At 40.6% G+C, this 25,470-nt stretch overlaps 1 protein-coding gene across 4 annotated transcripts in view; it reads right to left on the reverse strand.

The window, feature by feature from the left end:
• Window positions 1-440: 440 nt before the first annotated feature.
• clstn1 (calsyntenin 1) overlaps window positions 441-25,470 on the reverse strand; it is a 65,565-nt gene continuing 40,535 nt past the window's right edge. For 2 of the 4 annotated variants that reach the window (XM_021616121.2, XM_021616122.2), the window contains 10 exons: window positions 25,201-25,363; window positions 24,590-24,640; window positions 22,537-22,694; window positions 21,707-21,855; window positions 20,778-21,022; window positions 16,891-17,061; window positions 16,534-16,679; window positions 16,108-16,243; window positions 9,109-9,293; window positions 441-4,618 (listed from right to left, as the gene is read on the reverse strand). In XM_021616121.2, the coding sequence (XP_021471796.1) occupies window positions 4,424-4,618; window positions 9,109-9,293; window positions 16,108-16,243; window positions 16,534-16,679; window positions 16,891-17,061; window positions 20,778-21,022; window positions 21,707-21,855; window positions 22,537-22,694; window positions 24,590-24,640; window positions 25,201-25,363 (1,599 nt within the window). In that variant the 3' untranslated portion in view covers window positions 441-4,423. The remainder of the gene's footprint in view (window positions 4,619-9,108; window positions 9,294-16,107; window positions 16,244-16,533; window positions 16,680-16,890; window positions 17,062-20,777; window positions 21,023-21,706; window positions 21,856-22,536; window positions 22,695-24,589; window positions 24,641-25,200; window positions 25,364-25,470) is intronic. The other 2 variants (XM_021616123.2, XM_021616124.2) reach the window with 1 other exon arrangement.

Genomic DNA, 25,470 nt, shown 5'->3' on the forward strand with positions numbered 1-25,470 from the left:
CCTTGCTCGAACGGACCGGTAATCTGCGCCGCTCGGTCATATTGTCAAGAATGGAGCATGGTGTATTTATTTTCCATGAAATGTAAGTTAGAATTAAAGTATAATTGGGAAGGCAGAAAGCATTTATCAAAAGTAATCACTTTTGCATGTAGAATCCTACTCATTACTCCACATGGCTGAAGCGGCAGTCATAGTTTCACAGAGTTCAAAATTAGCCAGGCTGCATCCTTCTCCATGTGTACTTGCACACTTCCTCTTATGTAGAACCATTGTATTGGTGTAATCATTGGCTAGAGAATGTTTCCACCATGCGGCGGTGTGCAAGTGCACACATTAGTAAAAAGGCAAGGGCAGATACAGCAGACCAAGTACAGAGAATGACACCAGTCTTAAAAGTGTGAACTCATAATATAGAACAGAACATAATCCAGACACATTTGTACTCTCTCATCCTTTATTTTGTTCACGAGCAAGCATCAACTTCACTACAATTTGCCTTTCAATTGGTAGAAAAGTGAGAGCAGCCCCAACAAGCACAAAAGGAAGCGTTCAACAGTTCTGAAAACATTGTCACCTTCCATTTTTGAGCAAAGATAAAAAATAAACCAAAAATGTTTGAGTGGTGTGGACTTGTGAAAACAATCCGAGAATCAGTAGTATACATGTCCCCTCTCCCACTCAAATCTCACAGTTCCACATGTAATATACAGAAAATTGTTGTTTTCATTAGAAGTGATTCATGCAACGTAAACACCCATTGAATCCCAAAGCTCATATGTCTGCTGGATGGACAGCGACATTCATTCAATGGAAAGGAAAATGTCCAAGGGGCTGATCAAAAGTATCACAGAACTTGACTTGAGGCCCAAGCTCCACTGACTGGCACAAACAGTTGTAAACTCTGGCCCCTTGGAATGGTGGCTGTTCAGTAGTATGTTTGATTTGTACTTTTCAATAAATAAAGAAAATGTTTAAAAGGGAGATGAGAATGTTAAATTGACAATGGACTGTGACAAAATGAGCGTGAGAAATTTGGAGAGAATAAGATTATACTCTTGTTCTGGTGAATTTCATGCTGCCCTCAACAACTTTGTCTGCAAATCAGGCAATAATACACTGTTCAAAATTACCGTTCACTATACACAAATAGGTAACTTTATACCCACATATGCTGCCTAGAGCATTTTAATATTGTACATATTTTTAGAAGTGGATTTCCTCAATATGATGATTCAGTACAATATCTATAGAGGATACAATATGGTCCTACTTTTGCTACACATAAACATAGACACATGACACCTATGTAAAACATTAACTTTTAATAAAACTAGCAGTGGACTATTATTACTACAAAATTAAATAAAATCACTTCCCCCAGCTCTGTAAGAAATCTAGCATTAAATAGTTACAAAATAAAAGTTGCCACAACTAAAAAGAGCGTGGATGAGTGTTTTGTTAGTTGTGTTAATGCGCTGTGATCGGCAAAAGGCACTCCCAACTTGGGCCAGCTCGAACCTGACCCCCTTATTGGGCCCTAGTCATTTTGAAGGGGAGACTGTTCACCACATTTCGACAGTTGACCAAAAATAATAAATACATTGGGCCTAACAGAAATGTGATTGAGCGACTCCAGACATATGGTTTTGCTCAAACCCTCAAAAGTTACTTGGAACGGTCTCCAAAAATGACTTTATATGAAACTTGCAAAGCATAAAATGGTACACTTGTGTTACTTGAGCCATTATGTATTTGGCCTCTAAAAATAGATTAACATGCAAAGTATAAGACTTCCTTTATAAACCTTTCCAACAGTTTTCCAACTTTGTCATGCCTCACTCACCTTTGCTCACTTTACTTTTAAGTTTGACTAAAATTCCCAAAGTCATGCCATAAAACATACTTATGAAAGTTTTGCAGAATGTACATAATTCATTTGGATTCCTAAAACGGTGGAATAACGTTAACCTGTTTGAGGGTTACAAATCCTTTACCACATGGGGTTTTTGAAGGTATTGAGATGAATAAGCAGTGATTTTTGAAAGGAAATATAGAGGTTAACATCTGACATCTTTTCAATTCATTGTATAAGTTTTATACTAATACCAGAGGGAAAACAAGTTTACCAAATGTAAACAAATATCTTAGAACAACTCTACAGTACAGTTCCATGTACAATAAAATCTAGTGGTCTACTGCAAAAAAACATTTCATTTTAAAGATTCAAACAAGGACAAAGAAGACTACATTTTAAAGAGTTCTCATATCACAACAATCTATCAGCAGTCACATATTTATTCGTATTTGTTATGACTTATTTGAAGGTTTCAATATCCTTCAAATAAGTAAAACAACTGCAGTGAGACTACGCTCAACTGTAATGAGAAAACCGTTTAAAAATGCATCTAATATATTATTTCAGGTTAAATAGCCATGCCATGAAAATAATCCTTAAAAAATATATGTTTTTTTGCAATGAAGCAGACAAAATGTTCTCGCATTTCATTTCTCTTCCAAAGAACGACAGCAGCCGTGCTATTGAATTGAGCCCTCCTAAAGCTAGACGAACCATACGCCTCAGGTCCGTCTGTATGCTGAGATTCGTTTGTATTTTTGTTCTAATATTTTTGATGCAACGGCAGGACTGGAATATGGAAGGGCTTTTTAAAGCTGCAGATGGAGTGTAATTCTCTGCTGGTCCTAATGTGCTAGCAGAAATATATCTAATATATCTAATATATCTCATTGTGAATTCATTGCGGAACTGCAGAAGCTGGCTGTTTTCTCAGTACCTTAAGCTACATCGGACTGTGGTTTACTGAACGTGATCATCTTGACCTCAAATTACCTTCTGTACAATAACAGACGAGAATGGGAATTAAATACATTGCCACCTGTGCAAGTCAAGCAAAGAAATAATCATAATTTGGTGGGTGCTTATATTTGTCCTATTTCACACGTGAATTGGAAATGTGTTTTTTTGCCTATCCCAACTCTCCCTGAGACACCGTCGGAGAGTGGGGTCTCGGCCATGGTCTGTAATTGTCAACAGCGACCCTGGAGCAATTATTATGCGTCTTGCTCAAGGGCACATTGACAGATTTATCAACTTGTCGGCTCGGGGATTCGAACTAGCTACCTTTCAGTTACTGGCCCAATGCTCTAACCGCTAGGCTACCTCCCGCCCTTATGTATATAGCATGTGAGGAGTGTGGCATGTGAGGAGCCGAAAGCAAAACCGACCAGTCCTGTCCCCACTAAGCAAAGAAATAACTACCTCCTTGCAAATGAAAAGACAAAATGAGCAACATTTTGCCATAGAAACCTTTGTGTACAGTTCTGGGTCTGGGTTGCTCTTCTTGAAGCGGACATTTTGTACAAGTATGACGGAAGAGCTTTGCCAAAAAATGTGCAACATGCTATAGCCTTTGTGACACAAATATTCTACACGACGTACTGCGCCTTTTTAGATATTGGACCCATTTGTTTAGGCCTTCACTAACACACTGACTAATTACATGGTTTCTTCATATTTACAAAATATTAAAAAGCAATTTATTCATCTACACATATGACTTGTTCAAATATCCTCATGCACTAAAAGGAGAAAAATGTAAATATGCGGTCTACGTGTCTGAAACAATCTCGTTTCACTCTCCGGACTACAACTCAAGCACAAAGAAAGAAAAAAAAAGTCAAAGCTTCTCTCGTTTAGCGGCAAACAAATCTAAAACAGATGTGCAAGGAATATACATTTAAAAAAATCATTATCCATTTTGAAAGCCTTACATCAGTAAAGAACTAAACAAAAGTGCAAGGTTGTTTCCTCACGGTAGCTCAAAACAAAATGCAAATGTTGGCCAAGTCTTCCCGGGAATAAAACATTCAAAATTAAAAAAGTAAGAAATCAGCGATCCGGTGATTACTATACTACACAGAGTACCACCACTAAGATGACGACAGGGAAACCTTGACAATATATCGCTTTTAAGGGGGATTTGTGTTTTGTTTTTACATCATGGCTCCTCGGTAAGGAATTTGTAAGGGTGTGCCCCCACTGTTTAGGAGGGGTAGTGAGGATGAGAAACTCTATGAGTCATGTGTGTTAGAGTATGTATATGAGTGTGTGAGAGAAGTGTGTGTATCACAGGAGGCTGCTGAGGGTAGAACGGCTCATAATAAATGGCAGGAACGGAGCAAATGGAATGGCATCAAACACCTGGAAACCATGTGTTTGATGTATTTGATACCATTCCACGCCTGCTCCAGTCATTACCACGAGCCCGTTCTCCCCAATTAATGTGGCACCAACTTCCTGTGGTGTGTATGTGTATATGAGTGTGTGTGTTGCTTGTGTGTGTAATAAGTGTGTGTTTGCATGTGCATGTAAAAATGTATGAGTGTGTGTATGTGTGTGTGTCTGTTAGTAGGTGAGTGTGGAGTCGTCCCACTCCAGCTGCTGCTGTCTACTGGCACCCTGCTGGTCCTCTGGCTCTCCGGCCTCCTCATCCTCGCTGCTCTCCGACTCAGCACTTGTGATGTCATCTTCCTCCTCACCTTCCTCGCTCTCCTCCTCTTCTTCTTCCTCCTCCTCACTGCTGTGCTGGTCCTCATAAGTCTACCAGAGGAAAGAGGGAGAGAGAGAGGGTCAGTCTTTCACATTATTAAATGATTATGAGAAAGATCTGAAGGAAGTGGAGGAACCCGATCAGCAGCTGCGTAGGCTGTTACCAACACTTATGCTGCTAACTATTATTATTTATCTTAATACCCAGTCACTTAAACCTAATCCCCATCCACATGTAAATATCTACCTCAAATACTCCAGTATCCCTGCACATTGTACGTTTGGTATTGGCACTGACCCTTTTTATAGCTTCCTCTTTTTTTCCTGTGTTGCCTTTATTATTTCCACACACACACACACACGCACACACACACGCACACACACACACACACACACACACACACACACACAACCTGTCAAAAGTTTGGACACCTACTCATTCAAGTGTTTTTCTTTATTTTTCTATTTTCTACATTGTAGAATAATAGTGAAGACATAAAAACTATGAAATTACACATATGGAATCATGTAGTAACCAAAAATGTGTTAAACATATTAAAATATATTTTATATTCTTCAAAGTAGCCACCCTTCGCCTTGGTGACAGCTGTGCACAGTGATGTAAAGTACTTAAGTAAAAATACTACTTAAATCATTTTTGGGGGTATCTGTACTTTACTATTTATATTTTTTACCTCTTTTACATCACTACATTCTAAAAGAAAATTATGTACTTTTTACTCCATACATTTTCCCTGACACCCTAAAGTACTAGTTATAATTTGAATGCTTAGCATTACAGGAAAAAGGTCCAATTCACACACTTATTAAGAGAACGTCCCCTGGTCATCCCTACTGCCTCCGATCTGGTGGACTCACTAAACATAAATGCTTCCTTTGTAAATTATGTCTGAGTGTTGGAGTTGCCCCTAGCTGTCAAAAAAAGTAATAAAAAAAAGGAAAGTGTGCCATCTGGTTTGCTAAATATAAGGAATTTGATGAGTACTTTTTCCACCACTGAAATTAAATACATTTAAAATCTGATACTTTTAGTATTTTACTCAAGTAGTATTTTACTGGGTGACTCATTTTTACTCAAGTCATTTCATATTAAGTTATCTTTACTTTCACTCAAGTATGACAATTTTGTACTTTTTCCACCTCTGGCTGTTGAATACACCCATTGTTGTTGCTAAAGGGATAGTTCAGCATTTTTACATATTCATTTAATAATTATTTCCAAACCTTGAAAGCAGTCTACAGACATGGAAACAAATATATACATGTGTAAAAATAACAAAACTATCCCTTTAAAAAGGGGCAATCTGCAGTTGCTATACCAATTTTGGACATATAAATTATAGTTTTTTTTTTTCAAGAATCAATGAGTAACTTATGAGCTTAGTTCAACTGTCACACCCAATCAGAACCCAAAATATATGCTTGTTTTACTCCGATCTTTGTAACCATTGTACATTTAAACACTGTATAGCCTCAAAACATATACAGTGCCTTGCGAAAGTATTCGGCCCCCTTGAACTTTGCGACCTTTTGCCACATTTCAGGCTTCAAACAAAGATATAAAACTGTATTTTTTTGTGAAGAATCTACAACAAGTGGGACACAATCATGAAGTGGAACGACATTTATTGGATATTTCAAACTTTTTTAACAAATCAAAAACTGAAAAATTGGGCGTGCAAAATTATTCAGCCCCCTTAAGTTAATACTTTGTAGCGCCACTTTTTGCTGCGATTACAGCTGTAAGTCGCTTGGGGTATGTCTCTATCAGTTTTGCACATCGAGAGACTGACATTTTTTCCCCATTCCTCCTTGCAAAACAGCTCGAGCTCAGTGAGGTTGGATGGAGAGCATTTGTGAACAGCAGTTTTCAGTTCTTTCCACAGATTCTCGATTGGATTCAGGTCTGGACTTTGACTTGGCCATTCTAACACCTGGATATGTTTATTTTTGAACCATTCCATTGTAGATTTTGCTTTATGTTTTGGATCATTGTCTTGTTGGAAGACAAATCTCTGTCCCAGTCTCAGGTCTTTTGCAGACTCCATCAGGTTTTCTTCCAGAATGGTCCTGTATTTGGCTCCATCCATCTTCCCATCAATTTTAACCATCTTCCCTGTCCCTGCTGAATAAAACCAGGCCCAAACCATGATGCTGCCACCACCACCATGTTTGACAGTGGGGATGGTGTGTTCAGCTGTGTTGCTTTTAAGCCAAACATAACGTTTTGCATTGTTGCCAAAAAGTTCAATTTTGGTTTCATCTGACCAGAGCACCTTTTTCCACATGTTTGGTGTGTCTCCCAGGTGGCTTGTGGCAAACTTTAAACGACACTTTTTATGGATATCTTTAAGAAATGGCTTTCTTCTTGCCACTCTTCCATAAAGGCCAGATTTGTGCAATATACGACTGATTGTTGTCCTATGGACAGAGTCTCCCACCTCAGCTGTAGATCTCTGCAGTTCATCCAGAGTGATCATGGGCCTCTTGGCTGCATCTCTGATCAGTCTTCTCCTTGTATGAGCTGAAAGTTTAGAGGGACGGCCAGGTCTTGGTAGATTTGCAGTGGTCTGATACTCCTTCCATTTCAATATTATCGCTTGCAGTGCTCCTTGGGATGTTTAAAGCTTGGAAAATCTTTTTGTATCCAAATCCGGCTTCACAACAGTATCTCGGACCTGCCTGGAGTGTGCCTTGTTCTTCATGATGCTCTCTGCGCTTTTAACGGACCTCTGAGACTATCACAGTGCAGGTGCATTTATACGGAGACTTGATTACACACAGGTGGATTGTATTTATCATCATTAGTCATTTAGGTCAACATTGGATCATTCAGAGATCCTCACTGAACTTCTGGAGAGAGTTTGTTGCACTGAAAGTAAAGGGGCTGAATAATTTTGCACGCCCAATTTTTCAGTTTTTGATTTGTTAAAAAAGTTTGAAATATCCAATAAATGTCGTTCCACTTCATGATTGTGTCCCACTTGTTGTTGATTCTTCACAAAAAAATACAGTTTTATATCTTTATGTTTGAAGCCTGAAATGTGGCAAAAGGTCGCAAAGTTCAAGGGGGCCGAATACTTTCGCAAGGCACTGTACCAAACAAAAATAAATGCACATGCAACATTTTTTTTTTTTTTTACTGCGTTACAGTTCATGTAAGGAAATCATTCAATTGAAATACATTCATTAGGCCCTAATCTATGGATTTCACATGATTGGAAATACAGATATGCATCTGTTGGTCACAAGTACCTTTAAAAAAACAAGGTAGGGGCTTGGGTCAGAAAACCAGTCAGTATCTGGTTTGACCACCATTTGCCTCAAGCAGCGTGACACATCTCCTCCGCATAGAGTTGATCACGCTGTTGATTGTGGCCTGTGGAATGTTGTCCCACTCCTCTTCAATGGCAAAGTTGATATATATTGGCGGGAACTCGAACATGCTGTTGTGCACATTGATCAAGAGCATCCCAAACACGCTCAATGGGTGACATGTCAATGGGTGACAGGATCTTGTCACGGTATCTCTGTGCATGCAAATTGCCATCAATATAATGCAATTGTGTTTGTTGTCCGTAGTTTATGCCTGCCCATACAATAACCCCACCGCCACCAAGGGGCACTCTGTTCACAACGTTGACATCAGCAAACAGCTCGCCCACACGACGCCATACACGTGGTCTGCGGTTGTGAGACCGGTTGGACGTACTGCCAAATTCTCTAAAACAACATTGGAGGTGCTTTGTGGTAGAGAAATTAACATTAAATTCTCTGGCAACAGCTCTGGTGGACATTAATGCAGTCAGTATGCCAGTTACACGCTCCCTCAAAACTTGAGACATTTGTGGCATTGTGTTGTGACAAAACTGCACATTTTGCAGCACAAGGTGCACCTGTGTAATGATCATGCCGTTTAGTCAGCTTCTTGATATGCCACACCTTTTAGGTGGATGGATTATCTTGGCAAAGGAGAAATGCTCATTAACAGGGATGTAAACAAATATGTGCCAAAAATTTGAGAGAAATAAGCTTTTTGTGCGTATAGAACATGTGATTATTTATTTTTTTACTTTACTTTACATGTTACTTTAATATTTTTGTTCAGTGTAGTTAAAATGATACGTTTGAGACCATGTATTGTCAGTCCTTGCATCCATTGCTCTGTCTATGCATTTGAGAGTGGTTACATTTCTCCGGACCCATCCGGAGACGGGGTGCCCACTTTGTTATTGTTTCAACTGAGGATTTGCTATTTCAGTGCAAGGCTTTGACCAGAAGGAAACCTTTTTGGAGCATTACAGTGTGCCCGTGTGGTCTATTTGTTTTTGAATGATCGATTGCTCCATCTCTGTTGTTCTCAGTTGGTAGAGCATTGTGCATGCAACGTCAGGATCGTGGGTTCGATTCCAGCACACAACTGCATGTTGCTTTGGATAAAAAACGCACACAATACTATATAATTTTTTGTACTACTATTGGATAAAAAGGTGTCTGCTAAATGATTTATATGATATTACCTCCATGGGGTTGACTGTGATGGTGAGGGCCGAGTCATCCCAGTCCATCTCATTCTCCTTGCCGCCCTCTGTGTCCCTCATGGTGCGCTGGTGGGCTGACCGGATCCGGAACACGCCCAGGATGATCATGAACACCAGGAAGCTGACACACACCACAATGACGATGGTGGCGGCGCTGGGGACCACTGAGTACAACACACACAGAGTGTGTATTAGGACAAATGTACGCATGCAAGCTCTCACACACACACACGTATGCACGCACACACACAAACTATATTCACTTCTAGGGCTGGGTAAGACTTAAAGTCCTACTCTAGTCTCCTTTTCAGCTCATTTATCACCGGATTAAAAAAAAAAAAGGTACAGTTGAGGTTTTAAAATCAAATTTGATACCCCACCTTTTTAGCCTGTCCTTTAATCAATTACTTTACTGTTATTTAGCTGTGTCTTTTAATCAATGTCTTTGTATTGTTGTTGTTTGTTTTATGTTCCCATTTTTATCCATTTTATTCTTCCTGCTTGTTTTAGCTCTCTCTTTTACTGTGAAGAGTGTTGTGAATTTGTGAATTTAAATTCACTTTAAATAAGCAGGCTGTATCACAACCGGCCATGATTGGGAGTCCCATAGGGCGGCGCACAATTGGTCCAGCGTCGTCCGGGTTTGGCCAGGGTAGGCCGTCGTTGTACATAAGAATTTGTTCTTAACTGACTTGCCAAGTTAAATGAAGGTGAAATAAATATTGATTTGATTTATGGTGCATGGATAGAAGAGTTGGCGAGAGTTGTTGGGTTTAATGGGATGGTTGTTTTTGGAAAGTTCGATTTTTCCCCCACACGTTCCACAGGTCACGTTTCATTTGCTTACTAAAACTGCATCAGACTACACTGAACAAAAATATAAAACACAACATGCAACAATTTTACCAAGTTACAGTTCATATAAGGAAATAAATCAGTGAAATCAATTCATTAGGCCCTAATCTATGGATTTCACATGACTGGTCAGGGGCACATCCATAGGCCCACCCATTGGGGGAGCCAGGCCCATCCAATCAGAATGACTTATTCTCAACATTAAAAAAATACAAATTGGAAATACTCCTCAGGTTCATTAGCTGTCCGGGTGGCTGGTCTCAGGCGATCCCGCAGGTGGAGGTCCTGGGCTGGTGTGGTTACATGTAGTCTGCGGTCGTGAAGCCGGTTGGACGTACTGCCAAATTCTCTAAAAAGACGTTGTTGGCGGCTTTTGCTAGAGAAATTAACCTTCAATTCTCTGGCAACAGCTCTGGTGGACATTTCTGCAGTCAGCATGCCAACTACACGCTCCTTCAAAACTTTAGATATCTGTGGCAAAACTGCACATTTTAGAGTGGCCTATTATAGCCCCCAACACAAGGTGCACCTGTGTAATGATCATGCTGTTTAATCAGTTTCTTGATATGCCACAGCTGTCAGGTTGATGTATTACTTTAGCAAAGAAATGCTCACTAAAAGGCATGTAAACAAATTTGTGCACAAAATTGAGAAATAAGCTTTTTGTGCATATGTAACATTTCTGGGATCTTTTATTTCAGCTCGTGTAAAGTGTTGGTCTCATGTTTCATGTTGCGTTTATATTTTTGGTCAGTATAGGTGTAATCTGTTTTAGGAACATGTACCCCAATTATTTCACCTTCTTTATTACTTTACCAAACATACAGTTGAAGTCGGACGTTTACATACACTTACGTTGGAGTCATTAAAACTCATTTTTCAACCACTCCACAAATTTCTCGTTAACAAACTATAGTTTTGGCAAGTCGGTTAGGACATCTACTTTGTGCATGACACAAATCAGTTTTCCAACAATTGTTTACAGACAGATTATTTCACTGTTTCACAATTCCTGTGGGTCAGAAGTGTATATACACTAAGTTGACAGTGCCTTTAAACAACTTGGAAAAATCCAGAAAACGATGTCATGGCTTTAGAAGCTTCTGATAAGGCTAATTGACATCATTTGAGTCAATTGGTGGTGTACCTGTGGATGTATTTCAAGGCCTACCTTCAAACTTTGCTTGACATCATGGGAAAATCAAAAGAAAATCAGCCAAGACCTCAGAAAAAGATTTGTAGACCACAAGTCTGGTTCATCCTTGGGAGCAATTTCCAAACGCCTGAAGGTACCACGTTCATCTGTACAAACAATAGTACGCAAGTATAAACCCCATGGGACTACGCAGCCGTCTTACCGCTCAGGAAGGAGACGTGTTCTGTCTCCTAGAGATGATTGTACTTGTTGCGAAAGATGCAAATCAATCCCAGAACAACAGCAAAGGACCTTGTGAAGATGGTGGAGGAAACAGGTACAAAAGTATCTATATCCAGAGTAAAACCTGTCCTATATCGACATAACCTGAAAGGCCGCTCAGCAAGGAAGAAGCCACTGCTCCAAAACCGCCATAAAAAAGCCAGACTACGGTTTGCAACTGCACATGGGGACAAAGATCGTACTTTTTTGGAGAAATGTCCTCTGGTCTGATGAAACAAAAATAGAACTGTTTGGCTATAATGACCATCATTATGTTTGGAGGAAAAAGGGGGATGCTTGCAAGCCGAAGAACACCATCCCAACCGGTAAGTATGGGGGTGGCAGCATCATGTTGTGGGGGTGCTTTGCTGCAGGAGGAACTGGTGCACTTCACAAAATAGAAAATTATGTGGATATATTGAAGCAACATCTCAAGACATCAGTCAGGAAGTTAAAGCTTGGTCGCAAATGGGTCTTCGAAATGGACAATGACCCCAAGCATACTTCCAAAGTTGTGGCAAAATGGATTAAGGACAACAAAATCAAGGTATTGGAGTGGCCATCACAAAGCCCTGACCTCAATCCTATTGAAAATTTGTGGGCGGAACTGAAAAAGCATATGCGAGCAAGGAGGCCTACAAACCTGATTCAGTTACACCAGCTCTGTCAGGAGGAATCGGCCAATATTCACCCAACTTATTGTGGGAAGCTTGTGGAACGCTACCCAAAACGTTTGGCCAAAGTTAAACCATTTAAAGGCAATGCTACCAAATACTAAATGAGTGTATGTAAACTTCTGACCCACTGGGAATGGGCGTCACCGCTATTAGCTTCACGACTGACATTTGGACCAGCGATGTAAACCCCATGAGCATTAGGAGTCTGACAGCACAGTGGGTCGACGAGGATTTCGTACTGAGGAAAGCCGTATTACATGCTCAAGAATGTGCTAGTTCTCATACTGCTGCTGCCATTTCAATGGCATTTTTGAAACTTGGAAACATGAAATGAAATGAAAACAAGCTCCATTTGAACAACTGACTCTAGAAATAAGCTCAACTGCGTCTGTAGCAGACGAGATACCCGGTCATGGCATTGAAACGCCTGCTCAACAAAAATGCTTGGAAAAGTATTCTACTAGTCTGTGAACAAGCGATGCGGTGGCATTCTCTCTGAGCCTCTTTACTGTGATGCCACCAGGCTAGATGCTAGGTACAAGATCCGCTACTTCCATGCAGACAAGAAACAGAGTTTACATGAAATGTTACAGACACAGCTGGACAAGATGAAATCAGACACAGTGACAGTGCCCACCGAGGAAGAAAGGCCACGGACAGACAGCGCTGAAACTTCACTGCTGCGTATGATGAAATCCTGGTTGAGAATGAAACGACTGAACAAATGAACAACGAAACAGCACAGCAAGTAAGTGAAATAGAGGTTTTGATTATGTTTTACTGGTAATGGGGATATACGTAAATGCCAACAAAATAACTTTTTGGTCAGTGTGTGTTTCAACTATTTAACTGTACTAGAATGCTTAAAAAGGCTGCAACATTTTTTTAAATCGGTATTGTTTTTTTTGGCAAAGAAAATATCAGATATAGGTATCAGCCAAAAATGTCATATCCGTGCATCCCTAATTCTGAGCATATGCAATTGTGACTTCAACATAAAATTACTTCTTCACTTATTTTAGGTTTAAGGAAGTGTGTATGTCACATTCCTTATCATAGAGCTATGAAAGTAATGTATCCACCTGCTCGAGACAAAATCAGCGATTGCTATGCCATGAAGAAGTCGAGCTGGATAAATGTTTTTCTAAGGACCGCCCCTTTGAGGTAACATTGCATTGAAGCAATATAAATCAGTGTAATGATGCAGCCGACCACCAGAGGGAGGCAAATGCAAGTTTATTCGACAGAGGACCTTTACATGGTCTTAGGAAGGTCTGGATGGCTGACATAAAAACGGTGGAAAATCAATAAAATAAGTCATGTAAACATACATATATTTTTTTTAAGTAATTCTATTGCCCGATTTCAGGGACTGTCAGCTTGAGAAGATATATGTAGTATTTTACTAAACTCAGTTTCCACTTTGACCAAGATGGACATTCTTCAAGTTGTGTGGTAACCTTGATGGGTGGATTTTGATACAATGCCTGCCATTTTGCCAACCCAAATGGTGTCTATATGTGGGGGTATGTGACACAGCCATGTTTCCACCTGGTACAACTGGAAAAGTAACAGTGATTCCCTCAAGTCCATCTCTATGACAATTCAACCAGTCTCCCAGCGTCGGTTACAAGAGTAGTAGCAACTAAATCAGGTTTCCCTGCCCCCCTCTTTCACCAAGTATATCAATTGTATTATAAAATATGAGGACCCCCTCATCAACTGGTCATGAGCTCAGATATTTAGTGTGTAGTTTAACTGTTTTTATGCAGTTGTTGATGTTTGTACACTACAATTCAACTCAGCATCTTGGTATTCTGTTTCTGCTAAATGTAATGTACCATTATGTTTATGCCTGTATTCATGTATTTTATATTGTAAAATAAAGAGATTTTCTGATAGAAAAACTGTATGGGGATTTCATCATTGTTAGGTTGAAAGAAGAAAAGGATCTACACATTGTAAAGAATCAAAAGCCACTTTTATACACACACACACACACACACACACACACACACACTTTTGGTATTTTGTTGCGCTGTCACATTGTGTGATCATAATGGAGGACCGTTGGACCTGGATCCATTTACTAAGTGTCACAGTGTAGGAGTGCTGATCTACGATCAGTTTTACCTTTTAAAATCATAATGAATCTGATTATTACAGACATCCTAGATCAGCACTCCAACTTTGAGATGCTTGATAAATAAATGGCCCTGGTGTAATCTCACAGTCTTGATGGGGTTTTAGTAGGGTGTTACGATACATTGGAGCCAGGTTGTGCGACTACTCTTCCTGACTTTAGCAGTTACGTCAGACTACAACTGGCTAATAACAATGTACATCTCCTCTTAGATTTTGAGTGTCCTCTGCCAACCTTCTCTACTCTTATCTGGCCATGAGTACACAAGTATGTACTAGCCCGGTCATGTAGGCTACATGGTTTATTAAGCACTCTCAGCACTGGAGATTACAACCCTCAAAAAAATACAACATAAATAAAGGTTGTGCTCAGATTCCTGGCCGTCCAGATGTCGCGGAAGGACCGACGGCACTCAAATGTAATCTCCAAACTAAAAACCAGGCAACCGATAAATATTTAATGTGCCCTACTTTTGGTTAATTTACGTAAATCTATGGGGAAAGCTCGCCCCGGTCTGACCAAGAGGGATTTATTTATTTATTCCAGAGCAAAACATTTAACAGATTAGCTGTTTGATTATGAGGTTAGGATTAATTTTAACAAGAGATGAGTAAAATAATCTACAGCAAGTATTGTGGGAGGAAATGGGGGATCTGGAATTGTCCAATCTAAGATAGGTGTATCATAGAAATAAATAGACAAGAGTTTTAGTGTTTCTGGTATTCTAAATCTATGGATTACTATTCATTCCAAAGCAGTGTCGAGGCCATTTCGGGTTGCCACAAAACCGCATTCACCACATACAGGGAAAAGGGAGGTTTGGGGTAATTAAATAAATACAAAATAAATCTATATTTATTTGAATTCAAGCTGTGTATACCTCAGTGTGGACTGAGACAGACTGTTGGCACAGCACACCCAATTTTGCAGTTTTGATTAAATAGAAGGCTTGTGTAGTGCTTATGATACATATTGGTAGCTAGCCCAAAGAGGCTAATTATGCTAAAGCTAATGCCTAACAAAGTTGATTTACTGTTTAACGGATGCCCCGCCTCACATTAAATATTTTTTTGGTTTTACATTTTTTTAATGATTTATTTGATTCATGTGAATCAATTATTTTAATCTATTTTTGACAAAAGTCAACTCACTTCTCCATTGCAAAGACTGGGATACTGTTAAATCGCGGTGAATTGAATCATGTGAATCAAACGTTTCATTTGCGAATCACAAAAAGTAATTTTAGGAAAAATGATCTGCTGTATGTAGCCTTCCTTTTTGGTTATGTGACTGCAAAACTTGTTTTGTCGATACTTCAAGTTAACATTGCATCTCAATAGATGTTTGTTAGCCTGCAAAGTAAACACTTCTAGGGTAAGATAAATATGACTAAACAAGAAAATGTGTGCGCTTGCTTCAGCTGTCTAAAAATATTTGTATGGTAGTGGGAGATGTGTTAAATGTCAAATTAAAGCTGAATAGTTGCTGAAGCAGTTCATTATAGTAAGAATAAGTCTGATTACTTTAGTAGACTGCTATATATTTCAGTTAACACATTCATTATAAAAAATAGCAGAACCATGCCTCAGAAATTAACTGTGCCTAAAACTCAGCCGGGACAGGCTTTCAATGGTGGTATCCTACTCCTGACACTGACACCAATTTAGTTAAGGGGGTACACCCTGACCAGGGCTCTGTGGTCCCTGTGACTGTCATTCCAGAACCATTATACCAAAAGGCAAACATGTTCTACTAAGGTTGTTCAGTATTTTTTTTTACTAGTGGTTTAAATATTTACTTAAATCTTTTCATGTATACCATTATTCACACGCTCACCTCACTTGCACAGACAGGCTAATGAGTCGGGTTAGCATTAGTGGTTTTACCTGAAGCCTGGTGAGCGTTGACCAGGTTGTGTCCGGACAGGTCCACAGAGGCGTGGTGCACTGGGTTGATGAAATTGGGCTGCACCATGGCATTATTAGCATGGTCCATGGGGTTGGCTGTGTGGATCACACTGACCTGGGGGTAGGCGCATGCACAAAAAAAAAAGCGAGAGAGAAAACGTCCAGAGTTACAGACAGACCACAGAATCAAAGTGTTACTGAAGCTTTTCCATTGTTTTGTTTTTTTTAAACATTGTTACATATTCTTGTTCACTTCACCAATTGTTGTTCATAATTGTTTATGACATAAAAGGGTTAATATCCCTAACACAGTGACTAGGGATTATTTTACATCAGTCTCTATACCGAAGAAGTGACAGCAGTTGCTGTATGGGTGAGGTATAAACAGTAAACGCTCAGTCATACCTCGACCTTGAAGTCGTTGCTGATGTATCGGCCGTTGAGTTCGGAGCAGAACAGCTTGAACTTCCTGTCAAAGAGAGCCTCTGTGTGCCAGTTCTTGTAGCGAATCAGGTGCAGGACCTGCTCATAGTTGGCCATGGTGTTGACGCCTGGGACATGGAGAGGAGGCTTGTCAAGTACAGATTTAGTTAGGGAAAATGTAGCTAAAGGCAGGTCCGGCACTCATTGTTAGCACATAGCAGACAGGAGGGTTGATGAAAGATATGTTTTTTATGCATTATGGGGGAAAAAGTCTAGCCTAGTCTAGTCTACCATAGCCAAACAGCCTAGTCTAGCTTAGCCTAGCCACCCTAGACTAACCTGTCAGGACGAGACCCAGGTTGGAGGAGGTCATCTCCAGGCCGCGCTGCTGGACCTGGGCCTGGTCCACCTCCAAGGTCTCATGCTCTCCGTCCAGCTCATCGCCCAGCGCCGTCACCTCACATGTGTCCAGGTTGTGCATGATCTCCTCCGACACTACCGTCTCTTGAACTGAGAAAAGAGGGGGGAAGAAGATAGATAAAAAAAAATAATCTGTATGTTTGCTGTGGAAATGTATGTACAGTGGGGCAAAAAAGTATTTAGTCAGCCACCAATTGTGCAAGTTCTCCCACTTAAAAAGAAGAGAGAGGCGTGTATTTTTCATCATAGTTCATCTAACTTCAACTATGACAGACAAAATGAGAAAAAAAAAAAATCCAGAAAATCACATTGTAGGATTTTTAATGAATTTATTTGCAAATTATGGTGGAAAATAAGTATTTGGTCAATAACAAAAGTTTCTCTTTACTTTGTTATATACCCTTTGTTGGCAATGACAGAGATCAAACATTTTCTGTAAGTCTTCACAAGGTTTTCACACACTGTTGCTGGTATTTTGGCCCATTCCTCCATGCAGATCTCCTCTAGAGCAGTGATGTTTTGGGGCTGTTGCTGGGCAACACGCACTTTCAACTCCCTCCAAAGATTTTCTATGGGGTTGAGATCTGGAGACTGGCTAGGCCACTCCAGGACCTTGAAATGCTTCTTACGAAGCCACTCCTTCGTTGCCCAGGTGGTGTGTTTGGGATCATTGTCATGCTGAAAGACCCAGCCACGTTTAATCTTCAATGCCCTTGCTGATGGAAGGAGGTTTTCACTCAAAATCTCACGATACATGGCCCCATTCATTTGTTCCTTTACACGGATCAGTCGTCCTGGTCCCTTTGCAGAAAAACATCCCAAAAACATGATGTTTCCACCCCCATGCTTCACAGTAGGTATGGTGTTCTTTGGATGCAACTCAGCATTCTTTGTCCTCCAAACACGACGAGTTGAGTTTTTACCAAAAAGTTATATTTTGGTTTCATCTGACCATATGAATTTCTCCCAATCTTCTTCTGGATCATCCAAATGCTCTCTAGCAAACTTCAGACAGGCCTGAACATGTATTGGCTTAAGCAGGAGGACACGTCTGACACTGCAGGATTTGAGTCCCTGGCGGCGTAGTGTGTTACTGATGGTAGGCTTTAATACTTTGGTCCCTGCTCTCTGCAGGTCATTCACTACGTCCCCCCGTGTGGTTCTGGGATTTTTGCTGACCGCTCTTGTGATAATTTTGACCCCACAGGGTGAGATCCAGATCAAGGGAGATTATCAGTGGTCTTGTATGTCTTCCATTTCCTAATAATTGCTCCCACAGTTGATTTCTTCAAACCAAGCTGCTTACCTATTGCAGATTCAGTCTTCCCAGCCTGGTGCAGGTCTACAATTTTGTTTCTGGTGTCCTTTGACAGCTCTTTGGTCTTGGCCATAGTGGAGTTTGGAGTGTGACTGTTTGAGGTTGTGGACAGGTGTCTTTTATACTGATAACAAGTTCAAACAGGTGCCATTAATACAGGTAACGAGTGGAGGACAGAGGAGCCTCTTAAAGAAGAAGTTACAGGTCTGCGAGAGCCAGAAATCTTGTTTGTTTGTAGGTGACCAAACACTTATTTTCCACCATAATTTGCAAATAAATTCATTAAAAATCCTACAATGTGATTTTCAGGATTTTTTTTCTCAAATTTTTCTGTCATAGTTGAAGTGTACCTATGATGAAAATTACAGGCCTCTCTCATATTTTTAAGTGGGAGAACTTGCACAATTGGTGGCTGACTAAATACTTTTTTGCCCCACTGTATGTGGTAACATTTTCCATGCCAATAAAGCCCTTTGAATTTTGAGAGAATATTGTAGCTGTTAAAATGTGAGCTTCTTAACAGAGCTATTGGGGCTTGTCCCCCAGAATTAGATTAAGCCTTGTCCTAGACTAAACATACTTTCAATGGACATCCTCCACTGACGATGCTGGTTACGCTTTATTTTACAGGTGGTATTTACTAAGAAACTATGTGGTAACAATGGATAATAGTAATTTCAAAGAAACCACCTGCTTAATATCAGGAAAATAAAAAGGTAACTATGGAGCTTTTCAGTCCAGGACAAGGCTTAATCTGTGTCTGGGAAACCAGCCCATGATGTCCTGTACATTGTTTATCAACCAGAGGTAATGAGAACAGCAGAGCTGGTAGGTAACAGCGGTAGTAGACCTCTAAGCCCTGTTTTCCCATATGGCTTGTTTTACACAAGGGCACTTTGTCTCTCTCAATCTCTAGATCGCTCGCTCGCCCTCCCTTTATTGCATTCTCTTTCTCCCCTTTCCACATCTCTCTCGCTCTCCCTCTTCTGTTTCTATTTTTTCTCTCTTCTCCCTAGCACTCCCTGCCTTGTTCTTTATCGGACCAAATAGATGAACAGATGTCGTGGCTGGTCAAATAACCCCTCCCATAAAGCTTGTGTAGTAAACAACCCCTCCCTCCTCCTCCCCCCTTCCACAGCTCCCTCCTCCTCCCTCCCACAGCTTGCCACTGGTGGCCTAATCCTCTGTGTGTTATCTACTTGTTTCCACTGGGATATATACCAGGGTCTGGCCAATATCAACCCAATTCAATTCAGCCAGTACAATTAATCCCAGTGCATTGGGGTCTCCTCCAGATTTGCCCTTAGGGACACAAGGGCATCTAAAATGAGCATCCATGTCTGCCTGAACCAATATTTCCGATTGAAAGCAATTGGGATCTGCCCAGTCTCTGCAATTGTAGGGAAGAAGAACCACTGAGTTCAAATGAAATGCCCTGAACCATGATCTTGGCTGTGGTATTGTCTGTGAATGACTGGTGTGTTGTTCGGGGAAGTTTTCCCATATGGCTTGTTTTTCCACAAGGGCACTTTGTCTCTGTCAATCTCTAGATCGCTCCCCCTCCATTTCTTTCATTCTCTTTCTCCTCTTTCCACATCTCTCTCGGCCTCCCTCCTTTTTATTTAATCCATTTTAGAATACGGCTGTAATGTAAAAAATTTTGAAAAATGTCAAGATTTGAATACTTTCCGAAGGCACTGTATCTACAGCCAACCTCTGATCTGTAGACCGCCAAAGGTCCCTGGGATGATACCAACAGGTCCCTGAGATGGTTGGCTGACTGACAGTTTGTCAGTTCTCAAGAGCTGGTTTGAATCTAAGGGGATACTTCAAAGAAGAGGGACCATAGCTTGCTGGTTGAAAAACCTTAAAGGTTTAGAAACATTTCTTAACTGTAAGGTGGTACACGATCTACAGTAAGGAGGTACAATCTACAGAGTGCTTTTTTTTGGTTTGTTTTGGCTCCCCCAAGTTATTACATTTTTTCACATTTTAGTTTTGGGTATAAAAATATATATATATATATATATATATATATATATATATATATATATATATATATATATATATATATATATATATATATATATATATATATATATATATATATATATATATATATATATATATATATATATATATATATATATATATTTTTTTTTTTTTTTAAATAGCAAAACATTTCCTTAATTGAGGAAATCTGTTCCCAACTAAGTATTCACACAAATAAAATAAAAAGATGTGATCGTGTCTCAATGTATTCGAGGTATGAAATTATTGTATTTCAAAAAAACTATTTTTGGGCTTACAGTAGTTGTGGTCAATTTACAGTGTACAAATTATCAATATTTTACGTCCCCGACCAACCATTCACTCCAACAAAAATAAGCCCCCTGCTGAATCTAGTTGCCTACCCCAGATCTAGATTAAGGTGGACCTATTTAAAGTATGGAGGTATGATCTACAGTAGGGTGGTACGTCTTAGTACCTGTGGGGTCATCCTCTGCCCCCTCTGTGGCCTCTGGCTCGGTTTCAGCCTCAACCTCGCGGGTGATGGTGCTGACGATGCGCAGCTCGGGGAACAGAGTCACGCCCTCAGGGCTCTCAAACTCTGCAGCGCCGCGGGCAAAGTGGTCGATGCCACTCAGGCTGATCTTGGGCTCCTCGGGCTGCAGCACCATCACGTATCCCGCCGCTTCCGGTATCAGGATGCACGTCTCCTCATTGAAGCACCTAGCAAGCCAATGGTTTAAGATCCATTTCAGTTGATATTTCCATTTCAGTCTAATATAAGCAGTACATTAGCCATGCAATATGCGAGAAAAATATTCTCTGTCTTTCTAAGTGCATGCAAATAGGGCAGGGGACCATTTGATTGTCTATACTGTGAAACTTTAAAACAGTTTGCAGTTCACTTGAAGCAGTATTTCATTATGTTCACCTCTATCTTACCATTTTACCTTTCATGTTGAATTCACTTTGGAAAAGGCAGGTACACACTACCCTCCATTTAAAAAAAATAAATTAAATTCCCTTAGAATAAATAACCTTTTGAATCTTTATTTGCGTGTAAAGCAGCACCTTTTAAACATGTCAGTGATTTACCATTTAAATATCATCATCTTTCACTAACACAAAATGTATAATATTATAAAGCATATACAATAAAATATACATTCTAAAGCCTGGCTAAAGAGCCAAACTCAGTAGTTGCTATTTTATTGTACCAAGTGGTCTGGCGCACAGACCATGTATTTTATCATTCAGGGCTGGTTTCCCGGACACAGATCAAGCCCAGTCCTGGACTAAAAAGCATGCTTAATGGAGAATCTCTATACATTTTTTAGTCCCGGGCTAGGCTTAATCTGTGTCTGAGAAACTGGCCCAAAGTGTTTATTGATGGCACGGGACACTCACTTGACGGTGGTGGAGACGCGGAGGTGTCGGATGCCGGGGGTGGGGAACTGGCGTGAGTTCAGGTAGGAGATATGCTGCATGACCTTGTCGAAAGCCTCAATGTCATCGCCTTCCACGGTCAGCGACGACTGATTGGGGTTGAAAGCCACCTGAGAGAGAAAAGGTGATGGTGGCAGAGTGAGACCCAACTGTTGATTTTCCATGTTAGTCATTTAGCAGGCGCTCTTATCCAGAGCAACTTACAGTCATTCAGTTTAGTAGGGGAAAAAAGCCACATATCAAAGTCATTGCTAGAAGACTGAAGTCCCTCTTAGGGCTGCACTCATGTTCAATGTACTCTCTTTCAACCCTTAGTCCCATATCTTCAAGCAAGTTGTATTGTTTTAAATGTGACTGTATTAGAGGTACACCAAATCCACTGGATTTTGTAGCCCAGTTAAAGGGATAGTTCACTGCTTTGGTTTCGTTTCCCTGGAAGTTTACCAATGCTAACGTTTCAGCATTTGTGGCAGAAATCCCATTCAAGTCATGGGAACGATATTAGCATTTTTCACGCATCATGTCCAAATCATCCAAAGTATCAAAAATAGATTGTGAAGCTCACCAAACAGTTCCAGCCACTGCCAGGGAAACTAAAGGCACGGATTGCTGTCATACCTTGTACATAGACTGCTTACATGGTATGTGTAATGTGTAAAAAAAAATAAAAATAAAAAAAAAAATTGTGAACTATCCCTTTAAGGTTAGGAAAGCTGATCCTAGAGCTGTACATAGGGGAAACTTCACCCCAGAGCCCCTCCAGCCCCCCAGGCTATAGCTAGACCTGTCACCTTGACGGCTGAGGCCACCTCCTCAGGCAGCTGCACATCCAGGCCCTCCTTGCAGGTATACAGGCAGTCGATCACCTTCTTGTTCTCCAGCTTTCCCGATCGGATCATCAGGCCGGCCAGATTCCCCCGGAAAAACTGGGACATGCGAGCATTGCCGCCTGGACCCAGCAAAGGGCAGAGGAGAAAACACACACAGTCAGCCAGGCGTATAAATCTGCAGAATGACCTTTTCTGGGCCAGTGGTTTGAAGCATGCCATCTGAATGTGCAGCAAAGGCCGCGTGACTGGCGCTCTCATGCAAGTTAGTATGTGTGCCCTTAAAAGGCCTGAGAATGGATGACGGATGAGCTGATACAGGCCTCCAGCCAAACATGCACCAATCTGCAGTTTGATGGTGGAAAAAACAATGGATTGGAGGGGGGGGGGAGCATGCTGTCATGGAATCGGTTCAATGTCTTCACCCCAAATGTTATAATCTTACATACATTTTCATACCAATATGTATCCTACCAGGCTATGGTGATTCTTGATATTTCAATATAATTTATGTTTTTCAATATACTTTTGCTACAATCGGTTGTGAGGAAAATCTTAAATGTGACTTACATCCCAGTTAGCACATTTGGTTCCTTGGAAGCTGAAATGTAAGATTTTGCCTTCCCATTGGTTCTGGGAACGAAGCCATAAGTTGCCTGATGGTAAAACTGACCTTTTTTTTTTTTTTACGTTCTGAGAACGGAAGTAAACATTTTGCCTGTTCTGGGAACATCCCTTTTTAGGTTGCAGGGGGGTTCTGAGAACATTTTACTATGATTCCCTGAAAGTTTTCCTGGGATGTTTAATTAACACTGAGAATGGAAATGATAGATTATTTGAAAGTAATTAAATAACAGAACATTCTCTAAAATGTTTTTAATGAAATGCAAAGGTTATTTTTCAATAACCTTCACTGAATGTTTCAATAAGACTTAACACTGCTAGTTTAGTTTGGTCTAACTGTTCTGAACTCCAAGCAAAGATAGGACCCATGGAAATTAATTTGCTTAGTGCAAACACATTGTTTTATTGCACGCGGTCAGTGAGATTCGAACCTATGAACTTCTGTTCTCTATCCATGGAATTTGTCCACTGTGCCACCAGCATACCGTGTTTTCTAAACTCATACAAAGCAGTTAATTTTAGTCTATTCATACAGGCCCTATTTTTAAGGAAGCAAGCTGTCATTAAGATCAGGTGTGGCCAATTAGTAGCCGCAGCCAACACACCTGAACACATTTAACAAGATAGAGGAAAAGAGTGTTTGGACACAGAACAGAATGTATGTTTTTAAACATTCTGCAACTATCCTGCACCATTCCAAGAAAGTTTGTACTGCAACGTTTGGCAGTACATCTAAAATAACCATAGGACAACCATGCTCTCACCAAGATCTAAGAAACATATGGTTCTCAGATCATTTAGTGCTAGCTGCGATGCATCCTATCAGTTATGGTTCTTGATTTATTGTTAACTTATTTCTTATATACTGGTGCATTCGTACGGTCGAGGTGAATATTGTGCAGGGACTTGATGCACCCGGTAGTGCATGAGGATGGGTCTGCTGTAGCTGCGTCACTGCAACGCAAATCTGGCCTCGCCTCTCTCAAGGTCACATTGTCCAGCAGCCAGCAGCAGAATCGCTGTGTCGCAAGCTGTGCATTGTTGTCATCAGATACTCTGGAGCCGCAGCTCCTTACGCAAGGTCATGCACCGAAAAGGTAAACATCTCCAAATACTGCATCGGGTAATAGAGAGCACCGTCTGAAGGCGAAATTGATAGAATACTGCATTGGCTTATGAATAATAGAAATATCAAAGTGATACAAAAAAAGCCGTCCAGGAATATGTTGCATCCAGTCTTACGCAAACTGTCTCATGCTAGAAATGTGGAGTTAGAGAATCATTCCTCGTGCAGCTAGAATGTGGAAGACATTCTAGTCGGGGGTGATGATGATGGCGTTAACAAGATGGACAAATGGCACATATTAAGGAGTAAGGGAAAGACTTGAGCAACCTGTGGAAGGCTCAGAGACTGTCTCATTGTCTTTGTCATGTCCTGGGTTGTCTGTAGAGAGTACAGGAGAGAGTTCAGGGAAAGAGAGCAGGGGGGAGGGGATTGAGAATCAGGAGAGGTTGGTTTGATGTTACACATGAACTCCTAGTGCATCATCCTGGTAGTAGGGAATGAGTTAATACTGTATATACAGTATATCAGAACAATTACATGTACACATTTTAGGCATAAACACAAGGAGAACTACTACCATTGTATATCAATGAAAAAAAATGGCAGAAAAATGGCAAGAAAAAGAAAAAGTCTCAAACAGAAAGCCTTATTCTAGCAATTTTCCTTTAACTATCAATATAAACTCAAATAGCAATACTGGTGTCTTAGCTGATACATGCATTGCCATGTAAGCTACAGGATGACATCTTAAAACATCCTGATAAGGGATTTATATTTGTTGTTAAGATAATATCTTAAGACATGCTTTTGTCTGTTTTCACCAACATTCCCGCTGTGTCTTGCCTGGTCCCAGATCTGTTTGAGTTAACATGTCAACTCCAAATGTTTGGTGATAGCACAAACAGATCTGGGACCAGGCTACTTTGTGGCTAGTTTACCTTGCCAGCAGGCCCCGATAGTGAGCTGCATGTCGATCTTGGAGGAGTGCAGGGGGTAGTCTTCGGTGACCAGGAAGGGCTCGAAGGTGGCCCCGTCTACAAAGAGAGCCACGGAGGGGAACTCCACGTTCAGCACGTAGTGGTGCCACTCTTTGTCACACACCTGGGAGAGAGAGAGAGGAGAAGGGGCAGGTGGTCAAAGTCAACTCTATCTAAATTAGTCTTTCCTCGCCCCCTTCTCAACTTCAACCAACCTCGCCTCCTGACTTT

This window comes from Oncorhynchus mykiss, chromosome 9 (assembly GCF_013265735.2).
Source record: "Oncorhynchus mykiss isolate Arlee chromosome 9, USDA_OmykA_1.1, whole genome shotgun sequence".
NCBI lineage: Eukaryota > Metazoa > Chordata > Actinopteri > Salmoniformes > Salmonidae > Oncorhynchus > Oncorhynchus mykiss.